The sequence below is a fragment of the Spironucleus salmonicida genome, chromosome 6 (genome assembly GCF_000497125.1).
Source record: "Spironucleus salmonicida strain ATCC 50377 chromosome 6, whole genome shotgun sequence".
In the NCBI taxonomy this organism is placed as follows: domain Eukaryota; phylum Fornicata; order Diplomonadida; family Hexamitidae; genus Spironucleus; species Spironucleus salmonicida.
Genome location: NC_090601.1, coordinates 876,600 through 890,000, shown reverse-complemented (window position 1 = coordinate 890,000; position 13,401 = coordinate 876,600). Strand labels below are relative to the sequence as shown.

Below are 13,401 nucleotides of genomic sequence, written 5' to 3'. Positions count from 1 at the left end.
GCTCTGCTCGAGCAGGCGCTGAACGATGTAGGTAGTGTATCTCCTAGCCTTGTCCACATGGTGCAGCGCGAACACCCCGTACGCTGAAGCCTCCGCGATGCACGCGATTGAGAGGGCCTTTCCGATTACCATTCCTTACTCCGAGAAAACGGCTCCATATATGGCAGACTTAAGGACACCTACGGATATCGAGGCCACCAGGAACGCCCGCCATCCGAAGCCGCCCTTCTCACACACTTTGCTATGAACCCCGCGGCACTGGTCGCTGGGTCGGGCCTCTGGAAAGGCGTTACGCTGCAGAACGTACTCCGCGCTCAGTGCTTCAAGGATGGAGAACTGCTTCGCCTTGGGCCTAGAAAGTGGCCCGGTCTGCACGTCGGCGAGACTGTTCGAGAGCTCAATCACCTACTCTGTGCAACCCTGAAGCTCGCCCACCAGCTTAAACCAATCGATACGGGTGTTGGGGAAATACGTGAAGGAGCGGTGTTCGAGCTATGGTGTTGCAAAGTTGGGGGAGAAAGTTAGCTTCGCATCAGGTGATGCAGGGGAAGTGTGGTCTATTATCGAAGATTCGTCCATTTTTAGTCAGTCGTAGGGTGTAGATCATGAATGATAATCTAGATAATCTGGATCTGCATTAATTCTTGACAGCTGGGTTACTACGCTAGGTTCTCTGTGGAGATCAATATACTGCAGTGGCCTGCGACATTAAACTAGGCACTACGATTATAGTAGACACATACAACCTGAGCAAATGTAAGGGGTAAACGGCGGTCAGAGCGTTGCACGCAACCCACGCAAAACACTTCTAGCATGAAATATGACAGTGCTACGTGTCTAGCTGTTGCTGGGTGACCTGTACGAATCGGCAGACGTCACGTTAACGACGAGAGGACCACCAGATGGTTCCGATAAACTACACAGAATCTATATCAGTTTATGCCCTATGTAGCATCTGCGGTTCTGAGTAGTATATCGGTTTAGTTGGCCTTCCAGCGGACGGATAGCAGAGCAGAATTAACTTTAATATATTTATAATTCCTTATACATTATTATATTTTTATCGAGTAGTATGTTTGCGGTTCAATTCAATTATAACTTTTCCTAATAGTTATGTTATCCGAATATAATAACATTATTAGTATAGTTAACAATATAAGTAATATAGATATTAAAAAATGAAGTGTAATCTTAAATATAAGAAAACTTTATCGTTCACATTAAATATTTATAATAATAAATATATTGGTTATTAGGTATTGCTGCAATTCTAATTTTAGACTATATTTTAGTATTATTATACATAAATTAATGTTAATATTAGATTTCTCTAATGAACTCTGTGCAAACTATGATGAAGACTGTGGATTTGGTTATTCAAAAAATGTAATAATAAAAACAATAAATCTCTTTATTATAGAGCGAATTATCTTTATTAAAATAGAAGCTTAGTTACGACAATGGTGCTAATTCCTTTGAGTAAGCTTAGAATAAAGAGATATAGACAGCATTCTAAGGAGAAAACTACGGAGATAAACAATTAATAAAATAACTAAATGAATAGAATTAAAAGTTCTAGACCTAGATTTTATTACTTCAAGGTAAACTAAGATGCCAAAAAACACAAAGTTAGCGGATATATAATTAGAAAGAAGTAACATGGGAGTGAGTAATCTTATGTTTTTGAATTAGTAACGGTTTATAGTAAGTATAAATTTAATTATTGTGAACAATACTAACCAAACATCCAAACTTTTATTACATTTATTAACTTTATTAAGTTTTATGAATATATAATTATGGCTAGATTTTTATATAATTTGACAAAATACAGTACATCAACAAAATTCATAAATTAAATAAATTAGTTTAATTTAAAACACTGGCATATCTAGTTTGTATAATTTATATTGTATGTAAGTAGAATGCGAAGTGAAATATTTAAATTCTTATTAATATGATAATTTGTTTGAGATTAAAGCAACCATAGTTACGTATCTATTTTTACTCAATAAATACAATCAATTATTATATTTATCATAAGATATGTTAATTATCAATTATAATAGGGTCAGAATTCCTATATTAGTCGTTAAACGAAATTAATTTAATCGATAACTGATTTTAATAAAAACTATTATTATTTTATTATTTTTTAAATATAATTATCTTTTAAAATATATTAATGATTATTTACAATTAAAAATATACATAAAATTAATCAAACATTTATTTAACTCTATTATTTAGATAATATAGAATCTTATTTAAAATTGAAATAAGAATGGGAAACTGCCTAGATAGTTTACGATAAGAAATAAATGAGAAGCTTGATCCATTTTTAAGTAGTATTAGCAATAGTACAGATTATACATCTAAAAACATTAGTAAGTTAGATCGACAGTCAGATAATTAGGAACATTCCGAAGAATAGAAAATAATAATTAATGAAGTTAACAATCTGCAGTTATTATAAACTTCTCTTATATAAGAGTCATCTTAAGACTGCTAATCAACACCATGCTATGATGAATACGACGTTAAGTTTGTTTCAAGAAAATAAAATGTGTATAAACGAAGTAAGCTTCATGTTGATAGCACACCAAAATTGGAACGGCTAAATATTGCTCTATTATGATACTTTATTTTAAAGTTACAATATATTTATCTGCTAATGACAAACTCACTTTCTTTTTATTGCATCCAAGATTTATTTTTATATGTTTGTGATATTCTTATTATACTCTTCAATAAGTCTAGCCGTCTCATTACTATCCTCATCAAGCCGATGAACGGCAAACTTACTCATTATTTCTTAAATTCTATTTTCATGTTACTAATAATTTTTCTCTTTCTATAATTTAAGTTATTCCCTTATTTTGTTTTAAATTACTAAATAATACTACTTCTACTCTTCATTTTTATCTTAAAAGAATTATACTTATTTTTAGAGTTCCTTGACTTCACTTTCCAATGTTAAGTTTTTTATTTTCAACTATTCAAATTAACTTAATTTACAATCACCTAACGACTTACTTAAAACATACACTTAATTTTTTAAATTCATATTTTCATTAAGTATCTATTACTCCTGTTACGTTAACTATGATTTATTCTCTAAGTTTTAAATTCTGTGCACCAGCTTCTAAATCATTTACTTATACTCATTTTCATCATTAATAAATGTTTGACTTTATAAATTCATATTAGTATCTAAAGTACTAATAATATTTTATTAGTTGATAATTGTTTAACGCAATTCTGTTATTTCCTTTTATTTTTATAAAATATCATGAAAGTGACACATATCTTTCATAAATTTTATAGTATACTTATTTTAGTTTAATATTATAATTACTAAATATATTTTTATGAAGTATTATAATTTATATATATTATTTTATAAACTAAGTAGTATTTAATTTTAAAGAGAAATAAATTTTTAGCTCAATTGCGTGTTAATTCTGCTCTGCTATCCGTCCGCTGGAAGGCCAACTAAACCGATATACTACTCAGAACCGCAGATGCTACATAGGGCATAAACTGATATAGATTCTGTGTAGTTTATCGGAACCATCTGGTGGTCCTCTCGTCGTTAACGTGACGTCTGCCGATTCGTACAGGTCACCCAGCAACAGCTAGACACGTAGCACTGTCATATTTCATGCTAGAAGTGTTTTGCGTGGGTTGCGTGCAACGCTCTGACCGCCGTTTACCCCTTACATTTGCTCAGGTTGTATGTGTCTACTATAATCGTAGTGCCTAGTTTAATGTCGCAGGCCACTGCAGTATATTGATCTCCACAGAGAACCTAGCGTAGTAACCCAGCTGTCAAGAATTAATGCAGATCCAGATTATCTAGATTATCATTCATGATCTACACCCTACGACTGACTAAAAATGGACGAATCTTCGATAATAGACCACACTTCCCCTGCATCACCTGATGCGAAGCTAACTTTCTCCCCCAACTTTGCAACACCATAGCTCGAACACCGCTCCTTCACGTATTTCCCCAACACCCGTATCGATTGGTTTAAGCTGGTGGGCGAGCTTCAGGGTTGCACAGAGTAGGTGATTGAGCTCTCGAACAGTCTCGCCGACGTGCAGACCGGGCCACTTTCTAGGCCCAAGGCGAAGCAGTTCTCCATCCTTGAAGCACTGAGCGCGGAGTACGTTCTGCAGCGTAACGCCTTTCCAGAGGCCCGACCCAGCGACCAGTGCCGCGGGGTTCATAGCAAAGTGTGTGAGAAGGGCGGCTTCGGATGGCGGGCGTTCCTGGTGGCCTCGATATCCGTAGGTGTCCTTAAGTCTGCCATATATGGAGCCGTTTTCTCGGAGTAAGGAATGGTAATCGGAAAGGCCCTCTCAATCGCGTGCATCGCGGAGGCTTCAGCGTACGGGGTGTTCGCGCTGCACCATGTGGACAAGGCTAGGAGATACACTACCTACATCGTTCAGCGCCTGCTCGAGCAGAGCGCCCGGCTGGCAGTGTCCATGCCCAAGCTACTAGTCTCCGAATGCGGTCACTCTAAGTTCCTCAAACCATAGATACCGATTCCCTGGGTCCTCCTAGGATCTGTAGGTTTCGTACTGGTCCTGCTTTGTCTCACAGTGCTCTTCGCTGTGGCGGGAACTGGAGGTCTGATGCCCGTGCTCGGCATTGGCAGCGCTCTGCAGATGAAAATATTCCTAGGGGTAGGAATGGTGCTCAGTAGTATAACAGCCCCACTGTTCTACTTCGCTGCGAAGCAGGGCGCTCAGTGTCTAAGTCTGATGCGTAAGTCCCTCTGCGGAAACCTACGCGGTTTCCTACTCGCCAGCAACTACGGGCTGGACTATAGCGAGATACACCAGCTGGACGAAGGCGTATCATATTTCTTTGGTGACGAGGCCCCGACCGTGTTCGTACCTTACATCGCGATCCGGGACGCGTACGTCCACCTGGAGCCGTACTCGGTACGCTTCCAGTACAACTTCAACAGTTAGGAGCTGATGCGGCTGGACGCTAAGAATGATGTGAGGGCGCGCCAGGTACTGAAACGCAAGTTCGACCAGGAGGTGCTGGAGGACGTACTGGTGTATGTGGTGTTCGTACTCGAGACCGGCCTGAAGATCTGGGTGCCGCTAAGCCCCACCCAGCTGCAGTCCCCTAATGTGGCCGATTCTGTCCTGTTCGGGTTCCTGGGGTAGGAGCTGGCGCAGGTATGCGGGATGGCTGCGGCGGCGTTGCTCGAGGAGGACGAGGACAAAGGATCTGGTACCATGTAAGAGATCTCGAGCTTCTGCATTGAGTACCAACGGATGCGGTGCCAGTCGATCGCTGAGGAGGCCCTGCACCTTGACTGCCTCGACCGCGTCTTCATCCCTGGCTGCGCTGAGTGAGAAAAATATACTTGGAAGCCAAAAATTGCACCGGGCATGGCGGGTCTGCGGCGGGAGTAAAAGGCAACCGCCGCTGGGCCTGCACATGACGGGTGGGGAACGGGATCGGAGGGGAGGGGATTCAGGCACATACTACATTTAAAAAATGCGCCCCCGCAACACGCTACGAAAGTTCCATCGGCTCGTACCGCCCGATACCACACTACCTATCTTTCTCAGACCGGTCGATGACACGTCCATCGCGGCTGCCTTCCACCGCAGGCAGTCCTCGTACCAGGACGCCTACCCGCCAGGCCTGGTGGGAGGTGGGGTACAGTTCCCAGCAATCCCGCCCAGGAAAGCACTGCCGTCATCTCTCACCGGCAGCGATGTCCCTGCAGTCTCCTTGGACCGCGCCTCCTACCCCACATCAACCCAGCATGCGACCGTGGATACGCAGGTCGAGCTGGAGCTGCCCCAACCGCATCCGCAGGCCCCTGATCGCGCGATGGCATTTAGCCGGCACTACGTGCGCCGCTCAGCCGGGCAGGTATGCGGGGGTGGCCAGAGGTGGCAGTGAGGATAGTTCTGCTCACTCCATCTGGCAGTTACGCCTGAGTATATAAAATAATCATGCGGTATTCACCAGAATGCCGACGGAGATCGTCTACGCCACGCACCTGAAGCTGGACGACGGCACCCAGCAGCACAAGTTCACCTACGCCTTTAACCAGGAGCGGCGCTTCGTCAACGCGCAGGCGACGCTGCTGTCCAAGGAGCTCAGCATCAAACGGCAGGTGCAGTGCCTCCCCCGCTTCCAGTTCAACGTGCAGCCGGCAGCCACAAGCTCCGCCGAACAGCAGGCGAGCGCCAGCGCCGATCTGCAGAAGTACCTCAAAATCCGCCACGCCAACTCGCCCCTGGCGCCGCCCAGAATCAGCTGCGAGTCCCAGGTCCGCAGCCGTCTGGCGACCACCACGCTGTTGTGCAAGGTCGTCGTCGGGCGCGTGGCCGAGAACGGGCGCAGCGGCGCCATGAGCCCGCTCCAGCTCGCCCGCAACCGCAAGCGCGGCGTCTGTACATGTAAATTTTACTATATTTGCGACAAGAGTTAGGTCAGCGGGTGTATACTAGAATTCATAGTTACATTATGTTAATTGTAAGGGCACATACATACTTTTATGCACCGATACAAAGAATTGAATAATACAGTTATTGAATTTGTATCATTAGTACGTAATTAATTTGTACATTAAGCTAAATACAATTTTTGCAAACAATTATATTATTATACAAATATATTCAAATATATTACAAAAAGAGATTTATAAAATAAATCTACTGTTATATATTATAATAAGCATAATTATAGCGTCACTTTTTGAGAGATTTCTTTACAGGAGCCTTAGCTACAGTCTTGCCAGCTTTTGCGTTTTCACGACCTTTCTTAAGATTAGCAAGTCTAGATGCCTTTAAAGCTCTCTACTTTTCTCTGTATCTTTCTAATCCTGTCATTGCTTTTTCGTTGGCCATTTGAGGAAGGAAATTCGGAAGGGAAATTTAGTAAAAAATATATATTTGTGGTTATTATATTATATATTATTCAAGATCTAGTATCAGAATTGTTAGTTTTAACTAGTTTTGCGAAAAACAAAAAAGTTCAATTATATTAATATTACTGTATAATAATCAATTTTCTGCAAATCTATCTTTTGACTCCGCCAAATCGTCCGTGTGAGCACCCTATTTTTGTAACAAATACGCTATTTGCTCGCGCATGGCAACCATTTTGGCGAAGTTTTCCTAAAGTTTTCCTATTTGGTCAGTCTCCTTAAACTGCAGCTTTGAAATTTCCTTGTTTTTGACGTCAATCTCATTTTGAAATAGTTTTTTCGCTTCTAGTTAATCAGATTCAAGCTGCTGCCGCATCCCTGAGTTTTGGCTCTCAAGCAGGCGGATTTGCGCCAGATACTACTAGATTTCGACATTTTGTTTCTCGAGCTTCTACTGTAAAATCTCGCCTTCAGATATTTAATTTTAGATTTCAATTTTTTATTGTTGGATTTCTGCAGTTTATTGTTGGATTTTATCAGTTTAGTTCTGGATTTTTACTTTTTAGTTCTGGATTTCAATATTCTAATGCTCTATTTCAACATGATATTACTATATTTCTATAATCTGTTACTAAATTTCTACCTTTTGTTGCTCTATTTCAAATTTTTACTTTTATATTTCTATTTTTTACTACCCCATTTCATTATTTAACCGCTCCAATTGTACGCCAAGATCTTCACTCTGACCCTTGTGCTGCCTAATTTCAGTATTTTAGTTCTAGAGTTCGATTAAGTAAGGCTGCAGTTTCTGTTGTAACAGGCCGATCTCGGTGATTTAGTTTTAGACTTCGGTATTAAGGTTCTGGATTTTAGATTTTTATTGTTGAATTTCGATTTTTTATTCTTAAATTTTATCAGTTTAATGTTGAATTTTTTCTGCTTGTTATTAACTTTCAGATCTTTGCTCCTAGATTTCAACTTTTAAATTCTGGGCTTCTCCCGTTTGATTCTGGAGTTAAGTTATCTGCTTATGAATTTAAATATTTTAGTTCTAATTTTCAGATTTTTGGTTTTAAACTTCAGATTTTAATTGTTTTATTTCCATTTATTATTATTATATTTCTTCCATTAATTGCTAGGATTAAGATTTTTGTTATTTTATTCCAATTTTTTAAGTATTAATTTCCATTTTTAACTCATCAATTTCGTTATTTTATTATTAAATTTCATTTTTCTGCTAGGATACTTTCGTTTCCAAAAGCGCATTTTGGCCTTGACGTCGTGTGATTTCGACTGTTTGCAAATTCGTTTGCTCTGCAAAAAGCATGCTGTGCGCGTTACTGTGCTCTAAATTTTGTAATTTAAACTCCAGACGCGAGATTTCCAGTAATTAGTCGTTTATACTCTAATTTAATTTTGACTTTTCTATCTAATTTTTCGACTTCTCCGCGTCATAAACTGCTGAGTTTGCATTAATTTACTGCTGGAGATCAGCATTCAACGTCTGGAGGCGCGCAATTTCAGCGGCAAACCCACCGGTTTTCGCAGTCACTTCAGCAGCCAGGACCGTGTTTTCGCGTTCGAGAGCAAATTCACGCTCTCTGGAAACCGTATTTTGGGCACTTGGTATGATAATATTTTCAGTTTGTATCGGTAGGATTTAGATTCGCTCCTTTTCGTCACTTTCGGCCTTAAAAACCGCAATTTCCGCCTTTGCCTGCTTCAGTTTGTTGATAGAAAGGGATGCAGCCTTCTAGTACGTTTTCTGAAGCTTTACCTGCAGGGTCAGATCCTTTTTGAGGTCTAGAAGCTGCTGCGCCTGCGCGTCTTGCATTCTGGAATTTGGGGGATGGGTAGATATCTATAAGTGGTAATATGGAAGGGAAAAGTAATGATGAGTATACTGTATAATATTAAGTTAATATGGGGTAAATAGAGTTTTTGGAAAGTTGACTGTAGGATTTTGAGGATGCTGTGTAAGGGAGCTAGTACAAAAGACTAGTGCGATATTTTAGGGTTATATAATGAAAAAATATAGAAATGATGTCTGGTTTGCATTTAGTGTATAAGTGTACTGCTGATGATAAAAATTGCTTAAAATAACGCTAAAATAATTTTTTATACTAACAACAGTCTGGATACCAGATAACCATGATTTCAATATGGACTTAAATTATTATTAAAACTGCAATATAATATTTCACTTTTAAAAATTATTTTCAATTTACTACATGTCTTATAGACTAGTCTCAGATGATAACTTTACTATTGCCTTGGCTACAACATAGCAATCATCTAGTGCACAATGCATAAGCTCTGGCTAAGGAGAATTTTTTTTCCTAAAATAAGTTTTATGTTCAACTGTTTTGTGGAAATCACACCAATCTATATCTGAGCGCTCAGTGCCATGGTAAAAAGCTCTATCTTACTTAATGAAAATATCTGAGTCTTAAAATGCAAATTTTGTTATCTATCTTTCTAATCCAGGTCCTTTTGCCATGTAAGTTGCTTTCTCTTATTAAAACTTAGAAAATAATTTAACTGTGTTATATGATTTTAATTCATCCGAAGATAATGTAGAAAATTCTTATAGTAGTTGCTTAATATCTGATTACTACATTCCATTTGTTACATGGCTATACTAAATTTTTGTCATTAAAGAGCCGTAAAAGGAATTATCTGGAATTTTTGGTTCCTATTTAACAAGTGAATGTAATTATGCAACTATTTGGCCTTTATATATACGGACTGCTCCGACTTCAGATACTTATAGGTTTTAGAAGCATTCCAAGTCAACAATAGTTAAATTATTTAGATTCAAAATATTGATATTTGTTTTCTATTATTATTTATATTTTTTAGGCCTTATTCGCTTATTTTGCTTTTACTATTGAAGGGTTTACGCTTGATCTTTTACTTATATTTTTTGTCCTGTATGGCTTTCTACGCAATTATCCTGCATTAAATTAGTATTCGATTTATTATTATATATAATCATATATTTAATTTAATTCTTTTTATGACTAATTTATTTATATCCGTTTGGGTTAAGTTGAGTCAAAATGTACAATTTTATGGCTCTACAAATTTAGTACTTTAATGAACCATTTTTCATGTAAGATACTAATTGTTAAGTATTTAAAAATGAAGCTATAGATTTGTGGTCACTAAAGTAAGCTTTAATAACAATTAATGCAGTAATGACATCATATTTTGACTTCTCAAAAAAAACCGACTATACATGACAAAATATTAAGGTGGCTGTTAATAAGGAGTTAGAAAATACTTATTTTCCTAAAATATAAATTCCGTATTTACATAGAAATACCTCTAATACTAGCACTTGAAGCTAAATATTTGATGATTTTTGGAAGAAATATTTAAACAAATTCTTCATCTTTACTAATTTTTGTAATATTTTTTGACTTTTAGTGTGTTCCTAGTAATATTTTGATACTATTACCGTTAATTCATACCTTTATCAAGGTGGATTAAACTTGCAGCTAAATTTTTCTATTAATAATCTCCAAACTACACTTGCCTAGGCCAAAAAGAAGAAGAACGAAATGCAAGAAAAGCTCATATTAGAGAATCAGAAATTTATTAAATTGATGACAGAAAAAATGGCAGAGTTCGAGGAGAAAAACAGTGAAAATATTGTTCAGCTGCGAGAGGAATTTGCACAAATTTTGAAACGGGAGACCGAGCGTATAAATGAGGCAGGTTTGACTAAGCGAGAGAAATTATAACCGCTCAATTTTGGTTCTTCGAGCAATAATAGAAAGTCTCACTCCCACTCCTTCCAGAGCTCTTCGTGGAACTCCGTGATGCTCGCTATCAGACCATCCATTTTTTCCGCACGTTCCAGCACCGAGAAGCGGACATGGTAGGTACCTGCAACCTGCAGGAAGCCGTTTCCTGGTACTCCAACCACACCGCGAGTCCGGAGCAGCTAAACGCACCACTCAAGATTAGGGTTTTCGTGCGCCTAGACGAACTTGGCCGGTAAGAATATCTGGGGGAATGCATACATAGCACCCGTGATAGGCTGACACTTCATGTGCTGGGTGTTGAGCAGCCTGCTCATCTTGTCCGCTTTCTGCTTCATTAGGCCTAGTTTGGACTCTTTTTCGGTTTTCCACGTAGCGTTCAGGATAGGGTCGACCATCATCGAGACGGCTAGCTGACCCGTTGTGTTGCTGCAGAGGCTAATAGAGGCGAGTTTGCGTAGGTTCTCCATGAGCCCTTTCGAGCCATTTACGACTTCCATGAAACCGCCACGCAGACCGCACTCTCCTAAGTAGCCCTTGGACACCGAGTGGAAGCTAAATACCACTGGTCCCTGGCATTTGCGAGTTTCCTCAAATACCTTGAGGGCCTTCTTTACAGAGACGAACTCACCGTAGTAGATGTTCTCCTGGTACACTTCGTCCGCCAAGATGGCTATCGTGTGCTGGTGGCAGAACTCGATGATCTCGAGCAGCTCGGTCTGGGTTAGGATAGAACCTGTGGGATTTGATGGGTTAAGCAAGATAATGGCTTTAGGTTGGTGCCTTGCAGCAGCATACGCGCGCTTGAGTTCCTTAACCGTAACCTTCCACTGGTTTTCCTCGTCCAAATAATAGTTTACGTAGTCAGCAGAGTTCAACGCAAGAGCGGCCGAATACAGAGGATACTAGGGAACTGGTAGGAAGAAATGGAACTCAGGTCCAGAAATTAATTATATGACATCTCTGATGGCCGACGAGGCACCGTTAGAAAGGAATATTTCACCGGCTTCGTAGCCATCACGGTTCTTAATGAAACCCGCAACCTGCTTCCGCACAGATTCGAATCCTAGGGAATTGGTATAGGCACCAATGCCAGCAGGGTTCTCCTTGATGAAGTCTTTTGCGCGAGAAACCGCGTCAGGATTGAATGCCTCCGTGTTAGTTTTGAGGATATGTGGTGCCATGCATAACGCTATAAATTCTCTTAGCATGGTCTGGTAAGGCATACCTAGTGCCTGTGGATTACCGATATTAAGGTAAGCGATGGATTTGAAAGGGAACTCCTTACCTGCTTTAAGCTGCTGCTCGATCTGAGCAGCCTCTGCCACTATCTTACCGCGTACAGCATATTCAGCCTGGATTACAGATGGATTGAGGTCGTCAATCAAAAAATACATGTTTGATGGAGCGGATCATTATAAGTTATATAAACTCCATTATTTCTAAGATATATATAAAAACAATCTACTACTAATATAATATTAGTTATTCTATATTATTTATATTTTTTCCTAGGCTACTCAAAACTGCGGTAAACTTTTATAAAAACTCTACTTTTTAACTTTTATTATAAGATACTTATATTATCAAGATTTCTCATTAAACTATATAATTTTAGTCGCGAGATTAATTTATCTACAAATAGTTGGTTCATAGAATTTCCGTGTTAAGCAACCTTTTTGTGTAAACTAAAATAAATCTATGTCTAATAAAAACAAACTAAATATTAAATATCTTATTTATGAATTAATATTTTTAAATTAACATTCATTTATGCATTACTAAATTTATTATATGTTAATTTATATTATTATAATTTATACTAAATGTTCTCTAGAAGAGTACTTTTCCCTTCCCTTCCACCGCCACCAGATGTTAAATCAGAACACTTAATTAATAATCATTAATTTTGCACTGAGATGACCTAAATCCCATTATTTTACACTACACTAAAGCACTAAGAGCAGCTTGCAGATATAATCTCGGAAAAAGCCTTTCAGAAAATAGTATCGCCTCTTAGTATCATATTTCAATATAACCTTTCCTTTTTATAGCGCCATACTGTGCGTAAAGTGGTGCGTACGTTCGACACTTGTCTGATCGCTGTCGCTTCACAAAAAGCTTTAGAGTGAACAAATGAAATATAATCCCTATATATTTATATAGTAAAACCAAATCTGAAACTTTACTGCTAAATAAATCTATGTTAAAATAACAATATGTTGACAACTAAGCTGTGAAAGCAATTTCTTAAAACTAAATAGCTTATCAGAGATGAAGTATAGTAAGTGATCTAGAATAATAGTTTTGTAATTTTGACAGCAATTAGAGAAAAAATAAATGAACTTTAACTAGGTGTTTGCTAATTTCTTTTACAAATTTTATAATTTTATAATTGTATCTTAGAAGCATAATATTACGTAGTTATCACTTATGCCAAAAATTTAACTTAAGAATGGTGAATTAAATGTATTTAAATGATTATATAATAATTTTATTAATGAAATTGTTGATGTATAGACTGAAATAGTATTAGTGGTAGAATATGTTTGATTTTTAAATTGATATATAATTTTTTTGTGTTGATAAATAATTATCCTCCTTTTTCTAATATAATATATTATTAGATCACAAATTAAAAGCTACCAGTGAAGGTGTAATTTATTTTAATAGGAGATCTTAAAATATTACAATTTTGTCAATTATAATAGTTC

General features: G+C 38.0%; 11 protein-coding genes and 1 pseudogene across 11 annotated transcripts in view; 6 read left to right on the top strand and 6 right to left on the bottom strand. All coding sequences in view use genetic code 6, as the record gives it.

The window, feature by feature from the left end:
- The window catches only part of SS50377_26111 (Transmembrane domain-containing protein), a gene marked incomplete at both ends in the record, with an annotated part of 1,485 nt that extends 906 nt beyond the window's left edge, over positions 1–579 (bottom strand). The window contains one exon of the mRNA XM_067909928.1: positions 1–579. This exon is cut by the window's left edge and continues 906 nt beyond it. Within this exon, the coding sequence (XP_067762684.1) occupies positions 1–579 (579 nt within the window).
- A 103-nt stretch (positions 580–682) lies between these two features.
- SS50377_26110 (uncharacterized protein) lies at positions 683–955 on the bottom strand (the record flags this gene model as incomplete). The annotated part of the gene is made up of 1 exon (XM_067909927.1): positions 683–955. One exon carries the CDS (start codon positions 953–955, stop codon positions 683–685), a length of 273 nt encoding a protein of 90 aa, XP_067762683.1.
- Positions 956–2,284: 1,329 nt separating this feature from the next.
- Positions 2,285–2,638, top strand: SS50377_26109 (uncharacterized protein; the record flags this gene model as incomplete). Its single annotated transcript, XM_067909926.1, has 1 exon — positions 2,285–2,638. One exon carries the CDS (start codon positions 2,285–2,287, stop codon positions 2,636–2,638), a length of 354 nt encoding a protein of 117 aa, XP_067762682.1.
- An 886-nt stretch (positions 2,639–3,524) lies between these two features.
- On the top strand, positions 3,525–3,797 carry SS50377_26108 (uncharacterized protein; the record flags this gene model as incomplete). The annotated part of the gene is made up of 1 exon (XM_067909925.1): positions 3,525–3,797. One exon carries the CDS (start codon positions 3,525–3,527, stop codon positions 3,795–3,797), a length of 273 nt encoding a protein of 90 aa, XP_067762681.1.
- Positions 3,798–3,900: 103 nt separating this feature from the next.
- Positions 3,901–5,385, top strand: SS50377_26107 (Transmembrane domain-containing protein; the record flags this gene model as incomplete). The annotated part of the gene is made up of 1 exon (XM_067909924.1): positions 3,901–5,385. One exon carries the CDS (start codon positions 3,901–3,903, stop codon positions 5,383–5,385), a length of 1,485 nt encoding a protein of 494 aa, XP_067762680.1.
- A 145-nt stretch (positions 5,386–5,530) lies between these two features.
- Positions 5,531–5,944, top strand: SS50377_26106 (uncharacterized protein; the record flags this gene model as incomplete). Its single annotated transcript, XM_067909923.1, has 1 exon — positions 5,531–5,944. The coding sequence occupies one exon, from the start codon at positions 5,531–5,533 to the stop codon at positions 5,942–5,944; it is 414 nt and encodes a 137-aa protein (XP_067762679.1).
- A 70-nt stretch (positions 5,945–6,014) lies between these two features.
- On the top strand, positions 6,015–6,442 carry SS50377_26105 (Hypothetical protein; annotated as a pseudogene).
- A 296-nt stretch (positions 6,443–6,738) lies between these two features.
- SS50377_26104 (uncharacterized protein) lies at positions 6,739–6,897 on the bottom strand (the record flags this gene model as incomplete). The annotated part of the gene is made up of 1 exon (XM_067909922.1): positions 6,739–6,897. One exon carries the CDS (start codon positions 6,895–6,897, stop codon positions 6,739–6,741), a length of 159 nt encoding a protein of 52 aa, XP_067762678.1.
- A 156-nt stretch (positions 6,898–7,053) lies between these two features.
- On the bottom strand, positions 7,054–8,751 carry SS50377_26103 (uncharacterized protein; the record flags this gene model as incomplete). Its single annotated transcript, XM_067909921.1, has 1 exon — positions 7,054–8,751. The coding sequence occupies one exon, from the start codon at positions 8,749–8,751 to the stop codon at positions 7,054–7,056; it is 1,698 nt and encodes a 565-aa protein (XP_067762677.1).
- Positions 8,752–9,117: 366 nt separating this feature from the next.
- SS50377_26102 (uncharacterized protein) lies at positions 9,118–9,879 on the bottom strand (the record flags this gene model as incomplete). Its single annotated transcript, XM_067909920.1, has 1 exon — positions 9,118–9,879. The coding sequence occupies one exon, from the start codon at positions 9,877–9,879 to the stop codon at positions 9,118–9,120; it is 762 nt and encodes a 253-aa protein (XP_067762676.1).
- Positions 9,880–10,704: 825 nt separating this feature from the next.
- On the bottom strand, positions 10,705–12,084 carry SS50377_26101 (Alanine aminotransferase; the record flags this gene model as incomplete). The annotated part of the gene is made up of 1 exon (XM_067909919.1): positions 10,705–12,084. The coding sequence occupies one exon, from the start codon at positions 12,082–12,084 to the stop codon at positions 10,705–10,707; it is 1,380 nt and encodes a 459-aa protein (XP_067762675.1).
- Positions 12,085–12,513: 429 nt separating this feature from the next.
- SS50377_26100 (uncharacterized protein) lies at positions 12,514–12,819 on the top strand (the record flags this gene model as incomplete). The annotated part of the gene is made up of 1 exon (XM_067909918.1): positions 12,514–12,819. One exon carries the CDS (start codon positions 12,514–12,516, stop codon positions 12,817–12,819), a length of 306 nt encoding a protein of 101 aa, XP_067762674.1.
- Positions 12,820–13,401: the final 582 nt, after the last annotated feature.